The 21,815-nt window shown below is 46.0% G+C and overlaps 1 protein-coding gene across 1 annotated transcript in view; it reads left to right on the plus strand.

Annotated features, from left to right (window-relative positions):
* The window catches only part of LOC120937870 (calpain-8-like), a 107,138-nt gene that overhangs the window by 34,711 nt on the left and 50,612 nt on the right, over positions 1 to 21,815 (plus strand). The window contains exons 8-12 of the mRNA XM_040351396.1: positions 1,060 to 1,134; positions 5,489 to 5,646; positions 13,967 to 14,142; positions 15,574 to 15,585; positions 20,602 to 20,807. Coding sequence (XP_040207330.1) covers positions 1,060 to 1,134; positions 5,489 to 5,646; positions 13,967 to 14,142; positions 15,574 to 15,585; positions 20,602 to 20,807 — 627 coding nt within the window. The remainder of the gene's footprint in view (positions 1 to 1,059; positions 1,135 to 5,488; positions 5,647 to 13,966; positions 14,143 to 15,573; positions 15,586 to 20,601; positions 20,808 to 21,815) is intronic.

The raw sequence follows: 21,815 nt of genomic DNA on the forward strand, positions 1-21,815 counted from the left end.
ACATGTCATCAGGGTTTAACCACTTAAGACCCGGACCATTATGCAGGTTAAGGACCTTGCCCCTTTTTGCGATTCGGCACTGCGTTGCTTTGACTGACAATTGCGCGGTCGTGCGACGTGGTACCCAAACAAAATTTATGTCCTTTTTTCCCACAAATAGAGCTTTCTTTTGGTGGTATTTGATCACCTCTGAGGTTTTTATTTTTTGCACTATAAACAAAAAAAGAGCGATAATTATGAAAAAAACACAATATTTTTTACTTTTTGCTATAATAAATATTCCCCAAAAATACATAAAAAAATCATTTTTTTCTCAGTTCAGACTGATATATATTCTTCTACATATTTTTGAAAAAAAAATTGCAATAAGCGTATATTGATTGCGCAAAAGTTATAGCGTCTACAAAATAGGGGATAGTTTTATGGCGCTTTTATTATTATTTTTTTTTTATTAGTAATGGTGGCGATCAACGATTTTTATCGTGACTGTGACATTATGGCTGATACATCGGACACTTTTGACACTATTTTGGGACCATTGTCATTTATACAGCGATCAGCGGTATAAAAATGCACTGATTACTGTGTAAATGACACTGGCAGGGAAGGGGTTAAACACTAAAGGCGATCAAGGAGTTAAGTGTGTCCTAGGGAGTGATTCTAACTGTGGGGAGCTGGGCTACAAGTGACACTGCTGTGACACTGATTACAGGAAGCAGTAAATCACTGTCTTGTCACTAGGCAGAACAGGGAAATGCCTTGTTTAAATAGGCATCTCCCCGTTCTGCAGCTCCGTGATACAATCAAGGGACAATGGCGGCGCTCGCACTCGCACAGCAGAAAATTCAAAGCAACGTACAGGTACGTTGCTTTGCCCAGCCATGCCATTCTGCCGACGTATATCGGCGTTAGCCGTTCGGCAAGTGAAATTTTTTTTTTCATCTGTCAATTAATTCTTTTTTTGACTGGAGTTTTGCTTCAAGTAAAATTAATTAGTGGTGTATTCTGTGTTTAAACAAGTTTAACAGATGAGATTTTCATTATTTGTACCTCCTACAGTGCTCCAGAATGGAATGAAGTTGACCCAGAAGTTAAGGCTCAGCTGCATCTGCTATGTGATGATGGAGAGACCTGGTGAGTTCTGGGGAATATGTATAATGCATTGTCAATAAGTTCTCCTACTGCGCCATGATCACATTTCATATACAAACTTTAAAATGTGTAAAAAAAAATACTTGGTGTAAACACACTAATACATGCTATTTACAAGCCCAAAATAGATCTAAATCCAGTCAATAAAATTTTATGTAAGTTTTAAAGTATCACCAAATATTATAAATCATTATCAATCACCCCAGGGGTTCGAGTGCATGGAGCATGAAAAGCATGGGGCACCTGGTCCCATTCTGATATGTGCTTTAGTTCACGGGCTAGTTTGGTGAATAGAATGCCCCCTACTGTTGTCCGTCCATGCAGTTAATAATGCGAAGACTATTTAATGAGGGTTGATTGATAGCACTCGTATCTAGCAGCAGGCCCATGTTGGAGTCAGTGCCATCATTCAACACAGCAGTGGGAGGGATCAGCTCCATTCATAACACAAGCCATTAGAAAAAAAACAATCAGCACTTGGGAGGCTGTGTGATCTATCTGTGAGCTACTACTAAACATCCACTGCATAGGCAGATAGATCACTCAACTAACCAAAACCTCCTCCACATCCCCAAGACCCGCTACAAATCTAAAGGAGAACAAAGATTCGTAGTCCAAGGACCACGGCTATGGAACGCTCTGCCCACAAACATCTGCATGGAAGAAAACCATCGGCCCTTCAGGAAAAAAATTAAGACCCACCTCTTCTAAAGACACAGGATGACACTGGATGCAAAAAGTGCCTTGAGGCGATTTAGTTTGCATTTGGCCATATACAAGTTACTCACTCACTCATCACACAGCCCTACCAGCAATGACTGACACTGAAAAAAGACATGGCATGAGTAAAAGCTATTGATAGTAAACAATTCCCTGTGCCCATGATGAGAGTCTTAGAGAGTGGGCAGTGCCTACTGCTGTGCTGTAGCTTTAACTTTGGCTAGCCCATAAATTGGGCTTCAGCCTGGGGTGTAGCTACAAAAGGAATAAAAAAATTACTTTAAATGCACAGCAGGGATCACAATGGGACCAAGTGCTACTTGCACTTAGTCCACTAGGGCAATGTTTCTCAACTCCAGTCCTCAAGTACCCCCAACAGGTCATATTTTCAGCATTTTCATTATTTTACACAGATGATTTGAATAGTTTCACTGCCTTAGTAATTACCACAACCGTTTCATCTGAGACAAATCCTGAAAACATGACCTGTTGGGAGTAATTGAGGCCTGGAGTTGAGAAATAATTCCCTAGTGGATTCAAGAAAAAAAATTCAATTGTGGCAATAATTATTTTATAAGTTATTCTAATTTAAACTTTTTTTTTTTTTATCATTTTTTTAATTGGGACTCCTCACTTCCCATTTCCCCACAAATTGCTACTCTATCACATGCATGTCACATGGATTAAACTTTATGATGTTCTAACCTCCAGAGAAATAGAGGCTGGAAAATATGGACTTTCAATGTGCCACAACACAAATATATAAAAAAGTATACAGCTTTATTTTTACTATAGATCACCAGTTCTACAGTATTACAGAAGTCATGTACAATATGGTGGATCAATGTATTTCGCATTTGACTTGAATACATATTAGGCTTGTGCAATTTGTTTCGTAATGAATCGAAGTCATGAATCTAAAGCATTCAAATTTCCGAACAAAGCAATTACGAATAAAACCAAATCCGAAATAAATTATATCGCAATTCGCAAATAGCGAATGCCCGAATGCCTTCGGCATAATTCGTTGTTGTGTTAATGCGGCCTAATTCAATAGCAAGTCGACTTGTTGTGATATCAACCACACATCCAACAATAACACTCTCTGCTCTGCTCTCTGCTCCTCCCTCACTCCTCCCAGTTCACTGTGCTGAACTTCCTCTCAAAATGGAAGGCTATAGCCGCATGTCAAAAACTAAAGTAAAATACGAGATTTCGAATCGTTACAAATAATCACAATGTATTTAGAAAAATACAAATCCATTTGAAGCACGTTAGGCAGTGCCATTGTGAGAGAGACACAGAAAATTACGAATCAACGAACCAAAAAAAAGTTACGAATCAATGAAAAACAATGGGCCAGATTCAGATACAATTACGTTGCTCCACGGCAGCGTAACGTATCTGATTTACGTTACACCGCCGCAGGTTTACAGTGTAAGTGCCTGATTCTCAAAACTCTTACCTGTAAACTTGCGGCGGTGTAACGTAAATGCGCTCGGCGCAAGCCCGCCCAATTCAAATGGGGCGGGCACCATTTAAATTAAGCGCGTTCCCGCGCCGAATGTACTGCGCATGCTCCGTCGGGTAAATTACCCGACGTGCATTGCGCTAAATGACATCGCACGGACGTCATTTGTTTCGACGTTAACGTAAATGGCATCCAGCGCCATTCACGGACGACTTACGCAAACGACGTGGTTTTTTAAATTTCGAAGCGGGAACGACGGCCATACTTAATATGGCTTAGAACAACTAGGGCTCAGCCCTAATTTTACGCGGCGTAACTCGACAGAAACGACATAAAATTAGATCGACGGGCAGCGCGGACATTCGAGGATCGCCGTAACTAGTCATTTGCATATTCTACGCCGACCGCAATGGCCTCGCCACCTAGCAGCCTGCCTAGAATTGCATCCTTAAGATCCGACAGTGTAATTCAATTACACCTGTCGGATCTTAGGGCTGGCTATGCATAACTGATTCTATGAATCAGTCGCATAGTTAGGACAGCCGTAACACAGAGATACAACGGCGTATCAGGAGATACGCCGTCGTATCTCTTTTGTGAATCTGGCCCAATGTACTCTACCGAAAGTACGAATTATATATCAACTAAAAATAAGGATTAAAAGAAAAAGAGATCTTAAGCGCTAGCCACTAGTGAAAATAAATAAGGTGAAATACAAAAAAGTGCGATCAAACAAACTGCTGCTCAAATCTATATGTGCTAACGACAATAAAGTTAGTAGAATAAATAAGGGTGATGAGCGCAATCAGTGCACTAAACAGTGAACGACAGTTGAACACTGATAAGTGTATACAAACAAGATAAATAAAACCATGTGAAAATCAAATAGAAAATGTGAATGAAACCAAACTAATCAAATAAGATTGACACCAATAGAAATATTGTGTCAAAACAATAACACCACTATAGGTAACAAAACACGCAAATGTGCAAAACTGAAAAATATATATAAAAATGTAAATCCAAAAAATATAATGATATATAAATGTATCCAATATATAGTCCCATCCAAAAAAATTGCTGTCAGATGAAGATGGTTATATGGCAATAAAGATGAGTCTTCAAACAAGATGAGCTCACAGAGCGCTTACCTCCCTATTATGGGAAAATCGCCTGAGAAATCCTCAAACCAGATATATGGAGACTGCAGCGTCCTCTCAGCTGTATTATAGATCCTGGTCTTCAGAGATATGGAGACTCGCCAAAGAATGCAGATGTTTTTCAAAAGAAAAGCAAAAACATAGAGACTTCCATTGTCAAACAGAGCAGGGGGTTTATTCAAAGCTAAAAAACTGCTTACAAGCATAAAATTCAAAAACGCCGAATACAAACACTTCCGCGTACCCCGCGTAAGTTGAAAGATGCGCCGTCGTATCTATGCGTGCTATTCAGGGAACTAGATACGCCTGAATTCCTGCTTCATCCGACCGACGTAAGTCTTAGTACGCCGTCGTATCTAGGGTGCATATTTACGCTGGCTGCTAGGGGCGCTTCCGTAGATTTACGCATTAAAATATGTAACTGAGCTAGATACGCCGATTCACGAACGTACTTGCGCCCGCTACGCCATTTACGTAAGGCTTACGTCCGGCGTAATGTTACCCCTGCTATATGAGTTGCAGCCAATGTTAAGGTATGGACGTCGGAACAGCCGTCGGGTTTTACGTTGTTTTTTACGTAAGTGGTACGTGAATGAGGATGTGCGTAGGTTACGTTCACGTCGAAAGCATTGAGCCGACGTTTCTTAGGGAGTATTTGCGACATGATTCTGAGCATGCGCGGGCATGCGCCGTACGAACGGCCATTCATTTACATGGGGTCACGGCTAATTTAAATGAAGCACGCCCACTACCTGCCTAGTTTGAATTAGGCGGGCTTACGCCGGCCTTTTTACACTACGCCGGCGCAACGTACGGCGCCAGATCTTTAAGAATACTGGTCTGGGCTCCCTATTTTATGTCGGCGTAGCGCATCTGAGATGCGCTACGCCGGCCAAAAGATGCGCCAAGCTATCTGAATCTAGCTCATACTTAATTAAATATTATGTTCACAATCTCTCAGAGTTGGATTTCTTGTGTTTTGCAGGATGCCTTTTTCTTCCTTCTTGGTTGAATTTTATCGGGTAGAAGTCTGCCACCTTAATCTGGACAATGTATGTTGTAATGACATACATAAGTGGTGTCTAACTGAATACAATGGAAAGTGGACATCAGGAGTGAACGCAGGAGGATGCAAAAGCAACTGTAAGAATCACAAATTCCTGTGGCAACCTTTTCCTACTCACCACACAATGCTAAGAAATATTGTTTAGAAAGCCCAATAGCTCTAGCTCAAAATCTCAAATAACGAAAAAGTAAGAAAAAAGTGACCAAAATGCAGTATACATTTATTTTAACAATTGTAAATGTAAATGAAAAAACATCTTTAATTCTCCAGCGCTACCCCCACTTGGTAATTTGGATTATGTGTTCTGTGCTTCGACTCCAAGAACAACCTCAGCCCCTCTGACACACCTGGTTGAGTGAAAAGTACTGCAAGCACTTATATGAACATAACTTATAGGAGTATAGATACCTTTAGCTCGACTGTGAATTAGCACCAGGAAATAGACACACAACCGTTTACTGGTAAATTAACTCAATGTATCGGTACAGGTTAGAATACATGATGCTTTGAGTATAAATTAACACACAGAAGGTAGATTCAGACACAGTACGCTACACAGTATAGATGCTATACCAAGGTAATTTGGAATAGAGTTCTTTACCACTAGTAGGCAGATTGAAATTTATTTTATTAACATGACAAAAAATAGGCATGGGCATTTTAGACTGAGCAGCCCATGACATACAGTGTGTAATGACATGGGACAGCACATTCAGAGGACCTCAGTATGTTATATTACTGCACGCAGTGAAGGCTCATGTCTAAGTTGGGGATCTGCCTTAATGTTACATTTGTCACATGACCGTAGACTCTACCTGGTCTCAGGCATTAATGAGCACGCTCTGCTGAAACATACCCCCACGTGCATGGCAAATAGGCCCCACCCACACACTAGACTGGGATTAACTCATGAATCAGCAAAGTCAGCAATAAACAGTGCACACAGTAAAAGCATTAACTGCAATGAATAATAATACTGTCTATAACTCGTCTAGCGTGCACTCTAAGAGAATGGCTAGCATATGATGCAATGTCCCCTGAGAGGTACCTCTTAGCATAAGCAAAAGGTGAAGGTCTCTGTGTAACAGCTGTAAAGTGATAGTCTTTAGTCGTAACTCCTCAGCCGGCTAGTGTTGGGGGCACAGTTTTAATATTGATACACATGAGAATAGTCCCAGCCAAACCTGCAGGCAGCAATACGGCTACTAGATGACTGTATGGTCAATTCCTAAGAGTCACAGTCTCTCTAGCAGCAGATAGTAAATCCCCACAGCAACTACTCACCAGCCCCAGCGATTATTGCAGCTCACCATCTGGTCACCACACACAGCCATTAGTCCACTCTCTGCTCAGAGTCTGTTGGCACACCTGGACTCAGATCTTGCTCAGATTTCCGTTATGCAGCAGTGGTGGTGCACAGTGAACAGTGATGTATACTCTCCAGGCTCCCTCATGGCAAGAGGAAGCTGTGTTCTGTACAGCCTGAGAAAATAGAGCTCTTGCCCCTCCTCCTGGCAATCACCCTCTGGGAAATGCAGCTCAAAATCTATTGATTACAGCAGATTCTTTCTGCTCTGGACTACAGTTACACAGAGCAGTGCTGCCTAGTCTATTGAACTCTCTCTGCTCAGCAGCACCCTCCTCTTGCTGATATAGCTGTTAACCAGTTCAGCACCACAGGGCAGCAGCTACAGAGAGCAGCTGGAGCCAGTGTTTCTCTCAGTTTCTCTCAGTCTCCATTCCCAGCCAAGCACCTCTCTACATTTCCATTGATGATCCCATTTTTTCTCTTCCCCCTGTAAGATCACATAAGAACCCCTTACCTTACCAAGCAAGCAATCCCATGACAATCTGACCTCAACCTTCAGCAGGTGTGTGTATACTCGAATAAAGCTAGTTAAACAGGGGCAGAAAAAATGGGCCTTAGGCACCGGTGCTGGTGCCCAGAACCAAAAATGTGCTTACAAGCTATCAGCATGATCATTGAGGAGGAAAAGGATAGTCACTCAGCTTAACAGGATAGTCACTCAGCATCAGCATAGGCAGTCTTGAAGGGATCTGACATTTCAAAAAACAATATTCAGTTACATCAGCATCAGGTGCTTGGTAGCTGGTGGTGATCCAAGCCTGATTAATTTTTATGAAGGTCAGTCGATTGACTGAGTCGGTGGAGAGGCGCACCCTGTGATCGGTTACAAAGCCTCCAGCCGCACTGAATATGCGTTCTGAAAGAACGCTGGATGCAGGACAAACCAGTAGCTCAATTGCGTACTGTGAAAGCTCTGGCCAGTGATCCATCCTCAAGACCCAGTATGCCAGAGGATTTTCGGTGTGAAAGGTGTCCAAGTCTGATCTTGCCCCTAGGTATTCCCACACCATGTAAAACAGACGCCGGCGATGGTTGCTGAAACCGGTCATACCTTGGGGCTGCAGACTAAAAAATTGTCTGAACGCATCGCTCAGACGTCCACCTTCTCCACCACTCCTTCTGTGACTGACCGAAGCCTCAGCAACACGTTGTCCAGGACCAGGATTTTGTAACCTCCCAGTATCTGGGAACGCGTTGCACAGACCTTTCTGCAAGGCCTCCCGAAGATGTTTCATCTTCTGCTCCCTCTGTGCCGGCAAGATAAGGTTTGCAACCTTACTCTTGTAACGTGGATCAAGATGGGTTGCCAGCCAGTAATGATCCCTCTCTTTGATAGCACGAATACGAGGATCCTTCCGTAGGCTTTGCAGGATCAGGGAGGCCATACAACATAGGTTTGCTGAGGCATTCGGTGCAGAGTCCTCTGGGTCACTGAGGACGACATGATCCGCAGCCACCTTATCCCAGCCACGTACAAGTCCATGGGTTCCTTGGGACTGTAATTGATCCCTTGAAGACTGCTGCTGATGCTGAGTGCTAGGCTCCACCTCCATGCTAACACAATCCTCCTCCTCCTCTTCCTGTGTGATAGGCGGGCAAACAGGAACACTGTCTGGATAAAGGGGGCCTTGAGAGGTAAGGAAGTCCTCCTCTTCCTCCCTCTGTTCTGCCTTTAAGGGCCCTGTCCATTATTCCATGCAGCATGTGCTCCAACAGATGAATAAGAGGGACAGTCTCACTGATGCATGCACTGTCACTGCTCACCAGCCTCGTGGCCCCCTCAAATGGTGACAGGACAGTGCATGCATCCCTGATCATGGCCCCCTGGCATGGGGAAAAAAAACAAGCTCCCCTGACCCTGTCCTGCTGCCATATTGGCACAGATACTCATTGATGGCCCTCTGCTGCGTGTGCAGTCGCTGCAGCATGGCCAGCGTAGAGTTCCACCTGGTGGGCATGTCACAGATTAGGCGGTTCTTGGGCAGGTTGTATTCCTTTTGGAGGTCTGTCAGCCGAGCACTGGCATTATATGACCGTCGGAAATGCACACAGACTTTCCTGGCCTGCTTCAGGACATCCTGTAAGCCCAGGTACCTGACCAAGAACCGCTGCACCACCAAGTTAAGGACATGAGCTAAACAGGGCACATGGGTCAGTTGTCCCTGTCGCAGGGCGGAGAGGAGGTTGGTGCCATTGTCGCAAACCACCATTCCTGGCTTAAGCTGGCGTGACGTCAACCACCTCTGAGCCTGCCCCTGCAGAGCTGACAGAACCTCTGGCCCAGTGTGGCTCCTGTCCCCCAAGCACACCAGCTCAAGCACAGCATGACATCTCTTTGCCTGTATTCCTGTGTAGCCCCTTGAATGCCTATGGAGCACCGCTGGTTTCCGAGGACACATCAGCACAGGAAGAGGCCACAGAGGAAGAAGAAGATGAGGCGTGGTGGCGGAACAACCTCCAACACTATTGTACCTTGTCCTGCGTCCTTCCCAGCTGCCAGCAGAGTCACCCAATGCACCGTGAAAGATAGGTAACGTCCCTGTCCATGCCTGCTGGACCATAAGTCAGCGGTAATATGCACCTTACCACTGACCGCCCTGTCCAGCGTGGAATGGACATTGCCTTCCACATGCCGGTAGAGAGCCGGAATCGCCTTCCGTGAGAAAAAGTGGCATTTGGGAACTTGCCACTGAGGTACCGCACATTCCACAAACTCACGGAAGGGGGCAGAATCTACCAACTGAAAAGGCAGCAGTTGAAGTGCTAGCAATTTAGCTAAGCTAGCATTCAACCGCTGGGCATGTGGATGGCTGGGAGACAACTTCTTTCGGCGCTGCAGCAGCGGGGGCAGGGAAATTTGCCTGGTACAATCTGCCATCGGTGTACCGATAGTAGATTGCCCGCAACTACTTGGCTGTGACACACTTAATTCTACACCTTCAGTCCTATCAGTACAGGCTTCAGAGAGGACTGAGGGTATAGTGGGGTTGGAGATCCTAGCTGATGAGGAGCAAGGGGAGGTCCGCTTTGTTCTTTGGTGTGGGTCTTTGAGGTACGCTTGCCAACGAACTGCATGGCAGGTCGACATATGTCTGGTCAAGCATGTGGTGCCCAAGCGGGTGATGTTTTGGCCATGTGAGATACGCTTGAGACATATGTTACAAATAGCAGCGGTGCGATCTGATGCACTCGTCTCAAAAAAGGCCCACACCAAAGAACTTTTGGAATAAAGCTGAGACACAGCAGCGCCCTGCACATGCGTAGCTCTGCGTTGTGATGCAGTCGGTGTGCTGCCCTTAAGCTGGCCCCTGGAGGGCATTCTGCCTCGTTGGAGATGTGCCTGTGCCTCCTCCTTCTCTCTCCTATCAGGCACCCACATAGAGTCAGTGACCTCATCATCCCCTTCCTCCTCATCACTATGGAAAACCTGGCAGTATGCTCCTGCTGGGGGAACATGACTGCCAGATTGCTGTCCTTCTTGGGCATCCCCTCTCTCTGGGCTCACGTTACTGCCTTCCTCTAGCTGTGTACCATCATCGGAGCCTTCAAAACGCTGCGCATCCTCATGCAGCATGTACCCAACACTGTGGTCAAACAGTTCGGGACACTCCTCAGGAGGACATGGTGGGGCTAGGGAAGGAGTGACTGATGCCATTGAGCAGAGGGAAAAGGCCGCCTTGGCAGCTGCTTTGCCAGACAAAGTAGCCTGAGCCTGGGGGAGAGAGGATGAGGAGGATGAGGACGGCTTGGTCATCCACTCTACCAAGTCTTCCACATGTTGCGGCTCAACACGGCCAGCTGCCAAAAAAAAGGATGAGCGTGTCCCACGGCCACATGCTGATGAGGATGCACCGTGTCCACAACCAGCACTGTTGCCTCTAGACGCAGAGCCTGCTTGCCCTCTTTTATCGGCTTGTGACTCTCTGCCTCTCCTTGTTATCCTTCCAGACATACTAATGGCCTGCACACTGCAGAGGACCACGTAGCTTTAGGTGCACACTGCAGAGGACACAGGCAGTACACACACCAAGTAGCTTTAGGTGCACACTGCAGAGGACACAGGCAGTACACACACCACGTAGCTTTAGGTGCAAACTGCAGAGGACACAGGCAGCACACACCACCTAGCTTTAGGTGCAAACTGCAGAGGACACAGGCAGTACACACCATGTAGCTTTAGGTGCAAACTGCAGAGGACACAGGCAGCACACACCACGTAACTTTAGGTGCAAACTGCAGAGGACACAGGCAGTACACACATTGTAGCTTTAGGTGCAAACTGCAGAGGACACGGGCAGTACACACCACGTAGCTTTAGGTGCACACTGCAGAGGACACGGGCAGTACACACCACGTAGCTTTAGGTGCAAACTGCAGAGGACATGGGCAGTACACACCACGTAGATTTAGGTGCACACTGCAGAGGACACAGGCAGTACACACACCACATAGCTTTAGGTGCAAACTGCAGAGGACACAGGCAGTACACACCATGTAGCTTTAGGTGCAAACTGCAGAGGACACAGGCAGTACACACCACGTAGCTTTAGGTGCACACTTCAGAGGACACAGGCAGTACACACACCACATAGCTTTAGGTGCAAACTGCAGAGGACACAGGCAGTACACACCACATAGCTTTAGGTGCAAACTGCAGAGGACATGGGCAGTACACACCATGTAGCTTTAGGTGCAAACTGCAGAGGACACGGGCAGTACACACCATGTAGCTTTAGGTGAACACTGCAGAGGACACAGGCAGTACACACACACCGCGTAGCTTTAGGTGCAAACTGCAGAGGACGCGGGCAGTACAAACCACGTAGCTTTAGGTGCAAACTGCAGAGGACACGGGCAGTACACATCACGTAGCTTTAGGTGCACACTGCAGAGGTCACGGGTAGTACACACCACGTAGCTTTAGGTGCAAACTGCAGAGGACACGGGCAGTACACAACACATAGCTTTAGGTTCATACTGCAGAGGACACGGGCAGTACACACCACGTGGCTTTAGGTGCAAACTGCAGAGGACACGGGCAGTACACACCACGTAGCTTTAGGTGCAAACTGCAGAGGACACGGGCAGTACACACCACGTGGCTTTAGGTGCAAACTGCAGAAGACACAGGCAGTACACACCACGTAGCTTTAGGTGCAAACTGCAGAGGACACAGGCAGTACACACCACGTACCGTGTTTCCCCGAAAATAAGCCTGGGTCTTATATTAATTTTAGCAGCCAAAAACACACTAGGACTTATTTTCAGGGTAGGTCTTATCATGCCATGTGCTGTCTTCTCTCCCCCATGCCTGTCAGAAATCCCCTGTGGAACTGTGTAAAGTGCTTGTAAAATCCTAGAATCCACTCATACAGCACCACATATTGCAAAATGTGTATGTCTCTGCAATCCATTAGTGCCACATACCTTCTTATAGTGCTTGGCACATCTGTAACCCACTGGAGTTCTCTTCCCCTTTTCGAGCACTGCAGAGGGAGGGGGGCCTGACATCCCCTGCTGACAGCTTGCAGAAGAGCAGAGTGACATCAGCTGAGTGCCGCTCGGCGCTTCCATGGCCAGCCGGAGCCCTCATCCCAGCTCCGAGCACTGCAGAGGAAATTCCCCCCTGACAGCTTGCAGAAGAGCAGAGCAGAGTGACATCAGCTGTGCGCCACTCGGCTCTTCTGTGCCCCATCAGAAGCCTCTTCCCAGCTCCGAGAACTGCAGAGGGAGGGGACTTGAGATCCCCCACTGACAGCTGAGAGTAGAGGAGAAGAGAAGAGCAGCGTGAGATCCTGCTTGCCCTCTTTTATCGGCTTGTGACTCTCTGCCTCTCCTGTTGTCCTTCCAGACATACTAATGGCCTGCACACTGCAGAGGACCACATAGCTTTAGGTGCACACTGCAGAGGACACAGGCAGTACACACACCACGTAGCTTTAGGTGCAAACTGCAGAGGACACAGGCAGTACACACACCACGTAGCTTTAGGTGCAAACTGCAGAGGACACGGGCAGTACACACCACGTAGCTTTAGGTGCAAACTGCAGAGGACACAGGCAGTACACACCATGTAGCTTTAGGTGCAAACTGCAGAGGACACGGGCAGTACACACCATGTAGCTTTAGGTGCAAACTGCAGAGGACACGGGCAGTACACACCACGTAGCTTTAGGTGCAAACTGCAGAGGACACAGGCAGTACATACCACGTAGCTTTAGGTGCAAACTGCAGAGGACACGGGCAGTACACACCACGTAGCTTTAGGTGCACACTGCAGCAGATACAGGCAGTACACCATGTGAGAATTCTGCAGCTAGCACAATCACCTGCCTGCCAGTAAATTAGGAAGAGCAGATCTAGCTATACTATACAGTGTATAAATATATATACAACACCTGGGATGTTAATCCTATATAATCCTCCACACACTGTAACTTTAACTGACTAGCCTGCCTGCTCTATCTACCTACAAAAAATAACACACTCTCTCTCTGTCTTCTCTCTCCTAACCTCCGCAACACACTACACAAGGCTGACCTGCAGGCGGCCTTTTATAGTGTGGGGCGTGTACTAAGCCCCCTGAGCCATAATTGGCCAAAGCCACCCTGGCTTTGGCCAATTATGGCTCTCCGTTTTTTGAAAGCTGTGATTGGCCAAGCATGCGGGTCATAGTGCATGCTTGGCCAATCATCAGCCAGCAATGCACTGCAATGCCGCAGTGAATTATGGGCCATGACACGCCACTCAAATTTGTCGCGAACGGCCCATAACGTTCGTTATTCGACGAACGATCTAACAAACGATGTTCGAGTCGAACATGGGTTCGACTCAAACACAAAGCTCATTCCTAGTTGCGGACATTCCTTTTGCAATATGCACCATACACCCTTAGGAATTCGGAGAGCCACCCAAAACAAACCAGCAGCTCCTCCGGGGGTAGTGCTACATGTGTATTCATTAATTTCCTTTTAAGCCATCGTATATTTTTTAGGACTCTTTGAATAATTAACTTTTTTTTCTGGCAGTGACGTTTTGGACCAATCCACAGTTCTGGGTCAACCTGGAGGACCCTGATGAGGATTGCAAAGAAGAGAGTGGGGAGCCACACTGTACAGTACTGGTCAGTCTGATGCAGAAAGAGCGTCGGAGGAAGAAACCACAAGGACAGAATTTGTTAAAAATTGGCTACTATATTTACAAGGTTAGCTTCACGTGTAATTCTGGGCTGTCAGATTTCTCAAGTAGAGCGGGTTCACAAGGAAATTGTAATGGTTTAGGACCAATTGAAAGTTTGTAAATTCCTAAACAGATTTTTTAAGTTTACTATACAGTCTTTCTTTTAGCCCAGGTTCACACTGGCCTGTGGGAATGAAGCTGTGCGAGTTCAGCTGAACTCACACGATTTCCCTCCCACTTGTCAGTCCCGATTTCGGCCGCGATTTCAGAGACATCTGTGCAGGTATTTACACAGATGTCAATGTAAATCGCGGCCCGAAATCGCATAAAGTAGTACATAAACTACTTTTTGAAATCGGTGTAGCGCCGCAGATGCGGCGTCACACCGATTTGGATGGTGCCATTGCCGCCGATTTGACATGTCAAATCGCATGTCAAATCGCACCAATGTGAACCAGGGCTTATAAATAAACATTTAAATCATGGCAATGGATTCCCAAAGCACTTCAGGTTATCTAAGAGGGGCAGAATCAGTTATTTCCTTTTAGACAGGCTTTCTCTCATTGAAACCTCAAATGGGGCTACAGAGCTAATGGGGCTATAGAGGGAGGAGGGGGGAAGAGTCATTGCTCTGACTCGTTCAGTTGTGTGTGTTAAATTCAGCTTCAGACATATTATTTTTTTTTTTACCAAACTCGTGTACCATTAATTTTGGATGGCACCCAACCAATGCACCGTGCATTGGGATTCTGCATGTGGAAAAAATTAGCACAAGTCTGATTTTAAGTCTGTTAGGCATTGTGGTATGTATTACTGACTGCAGTATCAGTCAGTTTCTGTACTTGATTTGCCAGTGTCCTGGATCCTTAGATGAGCTCTCTGCAAATATTTTAGGAGGCTAAGCCATAGGTCCCCCAGCCAAAACAGAAGATGGGACCCCAAAAAAGGATTCTTGCAGCTGCAGGTAGTCTCCCAGGGATGCCACAGCCTGGGTCTTATTCCCCCGGGAACAAGAGACCTCAGTTCTGGGCCTCAGCCTATTTATACCCCTTTCAGCCCCTGCTGGTCACTCACTTTTGTACCTGACCTGGATTGACTGAAGAGGCATTAATACTGTATGCAGGCCAGGGTCTGTGTTCTCCCATCCACTTTATCCCATAACTCAGTGGGATGCAGGTGAAAGTAACCAAGTCTGCACCAGCAGAACCCAGAACAGACACTACTAAACAATTGTTGCTCTCCCTGCCTACAGGGAGGCCAAAATCTAAATTTGAACACTTGTAGCCTACTGGGTCACTACATGTAAAATCTGTTTTAAAATGTCTTTATAATGTATCATATTACTTGGATAGTAGATCATGTGTAATTATCATTGTTGTTATTTATTATAGTAATTTTTATTATAGTTCTTTTTGTTTTTGTAGTTACACAATGCCTTTTATTATATCTTTTTCAGGTCCCTAAACAGGTGCGGAATTCATTTTTTTTCTCTCCTTGCACATACCTTTCAACTTGATATGGTAAAGATGGTAAAGAGCAGCCCTTCTCAACCAGGGTTCTGTAAAACTCAGTGATTCCTCCAGTGAATACTAAGGGTACCTTTAAGGATGGATTGATTATCTACAATGGAATGGCACTTACAAAGTTCCAATACTGACAACACTTAGCAGGAGGCACTATGCTGACCAACAGTGTAATGGGGCATTCTTTTCATTGGCCACCACTATAAGTGGCCCCCTACTGACCAAAGCGTTCCTCTAAAATATCCAATGTTGTATACTGACCACCAATGTAAAGTAGCACTGTTCCACTGCCCTCCAATCTAAGAGAAGTACTATTCCATTGACAAACCCCAACTATATATTATACGTGTAACACTACCCCCGAAGGTGCTGCTGGTTTAGATTTTGGGCCTGCCGTTACCTTACTGTTCCATACGCTCGTCTCAGGGGTTCTCCCTGAAGAGTTGTCCATAAGAAATTTCTGCACCAACACGAAGTCTCTTTCAAGGTTTTTATTTAACCTCCTTGGCGGTATGATTCTGTCTGGAATTACGTACCAAAAGCGGTACAATTATTTTGCATGGAAATTCTGCGTTTTATACTGTAGGCCTGCAATTCTTAGGAATAACTCACTTAAATCTGTCCAAACAAGAGTCAAATAGGCATCCCGGGTACGATAAAGTTTGAAACACAAAAATCATAAAGTTATAATATAATAAATAACTATAAATAATTATAACAAATGATAATGTAATTATAATAAAAAATATTCAATAATGTAATCAAATCAAAATCACTGAAATTTGCTCAGTTGCAGAATTGTCGCTGTCATTACTTTTATTTTTTATGACGAATTTCCCCACAAATCGCTATCGCTCAATTCTGCAAGTGATTATAATTTATTATTGCTGTTTTCTAGCTGCTCTAAAATCACTTTTGACATAAAGGGACACTTTTGGTTGCTATGGACAATATACAGTTTGCAGGCACAACATTTTTTTTTTATTATATAAAAGTGCATGCAGGACACTGGAACAAGGGGTGTGTGTATTTTTTACATACAGTACTGTAATCTATAAGATTACAGTATACTGTATGTATAGTGTTTGTTTACTTTTTTAAATTTGCCGCTGGTCTCCGCCCCCGTGCGTCGTAACGACGCAGGGAACGGAGATCGGCGGCACGCGGGCACTGTGTGAGTCGAATGGAGGACGCCGCACGGTCACACAGCGGGGATGCATCGCTGGATCCAGGGACAAGGTAAGTACAGTAACCCTGCCTGGAAAAAGGTAAGCCAGCGCGCGCTGCAGGCTCTGCACATCTACCCCGAGCGTGACTCGGGGTTACCGATTTTTGCATTGAAAAACGCTCGGGAATACCGCTAAGGGGGTTAACAAAGTTCTCCAACAGAGGGGTAGAGGGATGGGGAGACTCAGGTACCTTTGCTTTGCAGATCACAAGTACAAACTTATATCCAGAGGATTAATTCGGTTCCACACTAGATTCCAGCAACCACCAGATAGGCCTACTTTCACCAACTTAGCAGCTGGTGCCAAGCTTGCTAGAGTCTCTGCCACAGACTTGATAAGTTCGTCGGGCCGTCTCACAATCTTCTGCCACAAGATCGTGCGTCCACTCACGCACTTTGTAAAAATTCCAATAAAATACACGACTCACGGTGCCAAGAATCTTTCAGCCATACCGGCAGCACGGTGAGGTAAATCTGACAGGATAAGTCCTTCACTTGAATCCCAGTGGTTCAACTCCCTTGGCATAGGCAAGATAGTGAAGGACCATCCCTGGACTAGTAGGCCCTAGCAACCACCAGGCCTACTCTCAGTTACGAAGCCTCGGGCCAGCCGACTCCGAGACAATGAAACAGCTCACACATCACCTGAGGACAGAAGGGCCATCAGGTCAGGATTAGAAGACCCCGCCAAAACGGTGTCTGTCCCTTACGTACCCTTTCCCAGAATGCAGAGGGGGTTGACTACGCCCCCTGGGCTGCTTCTGGTAAAGAGATGCCCAATGCATTCAGCCTGTTGCCTTTCCAACCCTGACCGGCAGTGACAGCGACACCCACCACCAAGGGGGAAAATCGTGCAACCCAGCTGAACTGAAACAGAACCATCAATTCAGCATAATCCTTTTCAAACCAAACTACTGCCCAGGCAACTATAATTTAACACATAGTGCCTACTCAATGGGAGCATGGTGCTACACCACACTCCCCCCAGCGCAAAAAGACGATATCCTCATTGTCGAGAAAAATTTTTACTCTCAGTCTTGCGAGTCAGTACCTGAGTCCCAAAAACTTGGACGGGGAAGGGAAGGGTAAAGTAATAAAAGAAAATATAAATTTAACATGCACACACAAAACCATCACATCAATATACACCACAGTATTCCTATCTCTCTATCTAGCCCACCCACTCAATAGTCTCTGTGTTGCTTGATAGAAGATCCAAATATACCTGAAAAACAAACAAATAGACATAGACAACAGTATAAAATGTCTCTATATACAATGAGAAGCAAAGCTGCACTTCCGGAGGAATTAGTTTTTCTTTATCCACATATCTAGTATTAGCTGTGTGTGGCTAAGTGCAAAAGAGTCCAGTTTTACAGAGTAAACTCCCACCACCCAGTGGCAGAAACATAACATGGCAAAGTTCTCAATTTTAAGTGCTGAATCCGGGTAGGAAAACCTTGACTCCGATGTCTTCTGGTAACTTAGCACTAACTAGCTATATCCCCCACAGTCCTTAAAGCGGGGGTTCACCCTATAAAATAAAAAAAAAATGTTTTTTTCTTCTAGCCTAAAATTCGGCATTGTAGCGCGAGCTACAGTATGCCGGTCTTAATTTTTTTATCGCCGTACTCACAGTGTAATCGTACATAGTAGATTCCGACTGCCCACGGGGAGTGGGCGTTCCAATCCAGACGGAAGGTGATTGACGGCCGGCTCTGGCGCGTCACGCTTCTCCGGAAATAGCCGAAATAGGCTTGGCTCTTCACGGCGCCTGCGCATAGTCTGTGCGCAGGCGCCGTGAAGAGCCGAGACCTACTCCGGCTGTCTTCGGGGAGCGTGACGTGCCAGAGCCGGCCGTCAATCACCCTCCCTCTTGAAAGGAACGCCCATTCCCCGCGGGCAGTCAGAATCTACTATGTACGATTACACTGTGAGTATGGCGATAAAAAAATTAAGACCGGCATACTGTAGCTCGCGCTACTATGCCAAATTGTATGCTAAAATGTTGTTCTGCAGGGTGAACCACCGCTTTAAGAAAAAGAAAGATCTTCCTTTAGTTGGCAAAGTGGGGGGGGGGGAAACTCTGGACAGTCACTATAACTCTCACCAGTAGAACCGGGGATCAGGCAGGGTTAGACTCTTCCCCTGCTTATCCAAAGTGGTGATGAAGTAGACCACATTGTCTTTTCCTGGTCGGCAAATGATCACTTTATCTGCATGAATATGCCTGCCATAGCTCCAGTGTAGCAGGCATCCCTTGAAACGTTCATCCATAGTAAAGGAATGGCCTATCTTCCGGAACGGTTTTGGTACTGAAAGGTAGTCCCAAACAGCCTCGCTGTACCATTGCTCTCTGCAAGACTTGATCTCTTGCATAATTTCCCTGGGTACATAGAGGAACTCCAGCCCATATTCTGTGGCCACCCGCTTATTCAATAGTCTCTGTGACGGAGCAAGCCTGGGTCGGGACCTGGTACTCCCAGATCCAGGGCCCATAATAGTTCTTGCGACATCGTTTCAAACAAATCGTCATCCCTGGAGATGTCTGATAAAGATTCTATCTCCGAATCTCCCAATTCCTCTGCCGGTAAATAGTTATATACAGTCCCAGACACATCCCCCTTGGCACTCTCACCCGTTCCTGGCGTGGACCTCTCGGAGATCTGACTTTTCTTCGGGTCCGGTTCGGGCAGTCCTTTGGGTAGGCCTCGACCACGGCCGCAGGAGACCTTCACCTATCCCACCTTCTTTTGGACAGGTGCAGCGAAAACAGGTGCAGCTAAGGTAGATATGGTCAAAGTAACTGCAGATTACTCACAGCAGCAGATGCGGTGGGCATGGGCCTGACTATTTGATCTAAGGCAGCAGCTTCTTCTGTTACGTTGCCTGTGGCCCAGTCCACTCTGTAGGCATGAGACGGCATGGTGGGTTGCTCCACAGCAAACAGTTACTCCCGCAACGTAGGCATCGACCAAATGGATGGGGATGCATGGCCAGTCCATCACACCTGTTACACAGCATACCCAACACCTCCACATCACTGATCCTGTAGAGCACGAACCGCCCATGCAGTTTCAGCCGAATGCCAGTGTCCGTCAGCACGGTTCCCGGAATCATGGTACTTGTAGCGGTACCCACAGGAAACATTCTGGGCCCAAAAGCAGACTGTAACGATAGCACTGAAGACATGGCGCTGTTCCGATTCTCTGGGTGCTGGACACACGTGTGTCGTCTCACGCGGCAAGTAGGCGGAAACTCCTCCCACTTTCTCCCTTTAGGAAGTAGCTCACAGGCTTTTCTTTTCTTGGCTCCGTCCACAACCCATGTGGCTAAGAGTGACCGCAAAGTTCTCCCTTTTTTTCTCTTCAGCAGGAGAGAAGAAAAATAATAGAATAAAAAAAAAGAAAAAATAGCACAGTCCTTCTCCCTCTGTAGAATAGGTCCCAAATGAACAGTTTGCTTTAGTTGCGAGAGGTAACGACAAATCCCAGACTCGAGCCACCATGTGTAGCACTACCCCCGAAGGAGCTGCTGGTTTCGATTTTGGGCCTGCCGTTACCTTACTGTTCCATACGCTCGTCTCAGGGGTTCTCCTTGAAGAGTTGTCCATAAGAAATGTCTGCACCAACAAGGTGCTTGTTTATGAGGCACCTGAGATGAGAACACTCTGGCTAATATGACAGGTGCTCCTTAAGCTTAGTTAATTGGGATCCTTCCATATTGTCTCTAGGGTCTCACCGATCTGCAGTTGGGGAAAGATTTCTTGACGAAAAATAAAGAAGCAGCCCGTGTGGATATTTACAAAGATCACCGTGAAGTATCCAACCGGTTCCTACTTCCTGTTGGAAACTACGTAATCATCCCAACCACCTACAGTCCTTGTGAAGAGGCGGACTTCTTTCTTCGTGTTTTCTCAGAAAGGAACTCCAATGGGCTGTAAGTAGTAAGAGTACATGGAGATGTATTCACATTTTAAAGCAATCCTGTGGTTTGTTAAGTTGGGCCAAAGAATGGGTTTTCTTTGATCCTGTCATCGTCAGCAGCATATCCTTACTTTCCTTTGCTCCCATACCGCTATGTTTAGCATCATGAGCCAAAGGAAATACCCAGAACAACTTGGGGGTTTGGAGGAGAACGTAATTCACTCCATGTGACAGCGCTGGGATGGTGGGACCTATGCTGCTATATCCTCACTGTAGATAACCCTTATTTTGCAATCTAGTGGGCAGTCTCCAAACCAGGTTGGGGTCTTTTTCTGCCTCCATCTCAAGGGTTTGTCAGCTTTAGAAAGTCTTAAGCCAACAAATCCACAAACATGGTGGATGGAGTAATCTCCCCACCAAGTCATTGAATTCTGACAGCAGCACCTGCTACCCGTCAGAAGACACCGATTAGTGTCTGCTGCTGATTGGCTGCAACTGCTTATTGGTCGAAAATCTTTCCAACATGTCCTTTCTACAGACATTGATTAAATAATCGATTTGGGGATCCCACATACTGATCAAAATTCATTAAGTCCCTGTTGGACCAGTCAAACATCGCTCCGGCCAGCTTTAGTATAAAACCGGCCATAGATGATTAGAATCTCAGCCAGTTCAAATGGGACCAGCTGAGATTCAAACCATTTATGGGCAAGTTGATTGTACAATCAGCATGTCAGATTTTCGGCATGCGATTATTGTCAACAACTATAGCCACTATGTGAAGATAAGTTATTACCACGCTACCAGAGAACTGGAGGGGAAGAGACAGGGGGAAGGGAAAAAGGACGGGGGAAAAAACAGGGGGAAGGGAGAAAGGCGGGGTGGAGTATTGCTGCAGCACTGGAGCATTAATCATTTTGTTCTTCTGGCAGCAACTGCTCCCAGCCACACCCCTTTCCCGCTGGGAGAACACTACAGCTTAGCAAGGAGGATTCCCCCATCAAACCAACCATGGGGAAAA

This window comes from Rana temporaria, chromosome 4, assembly GCF_905171775.1.
Source record: "Rana temporaria chromosome 4, aRanTem1.1, whole genome shotgun sequence".
Lineage (NCBI taxonomy): Eukaryota > Metazoa > Chordata > Amphibia > Anura > Ranidae > Rana > Rana temporaria.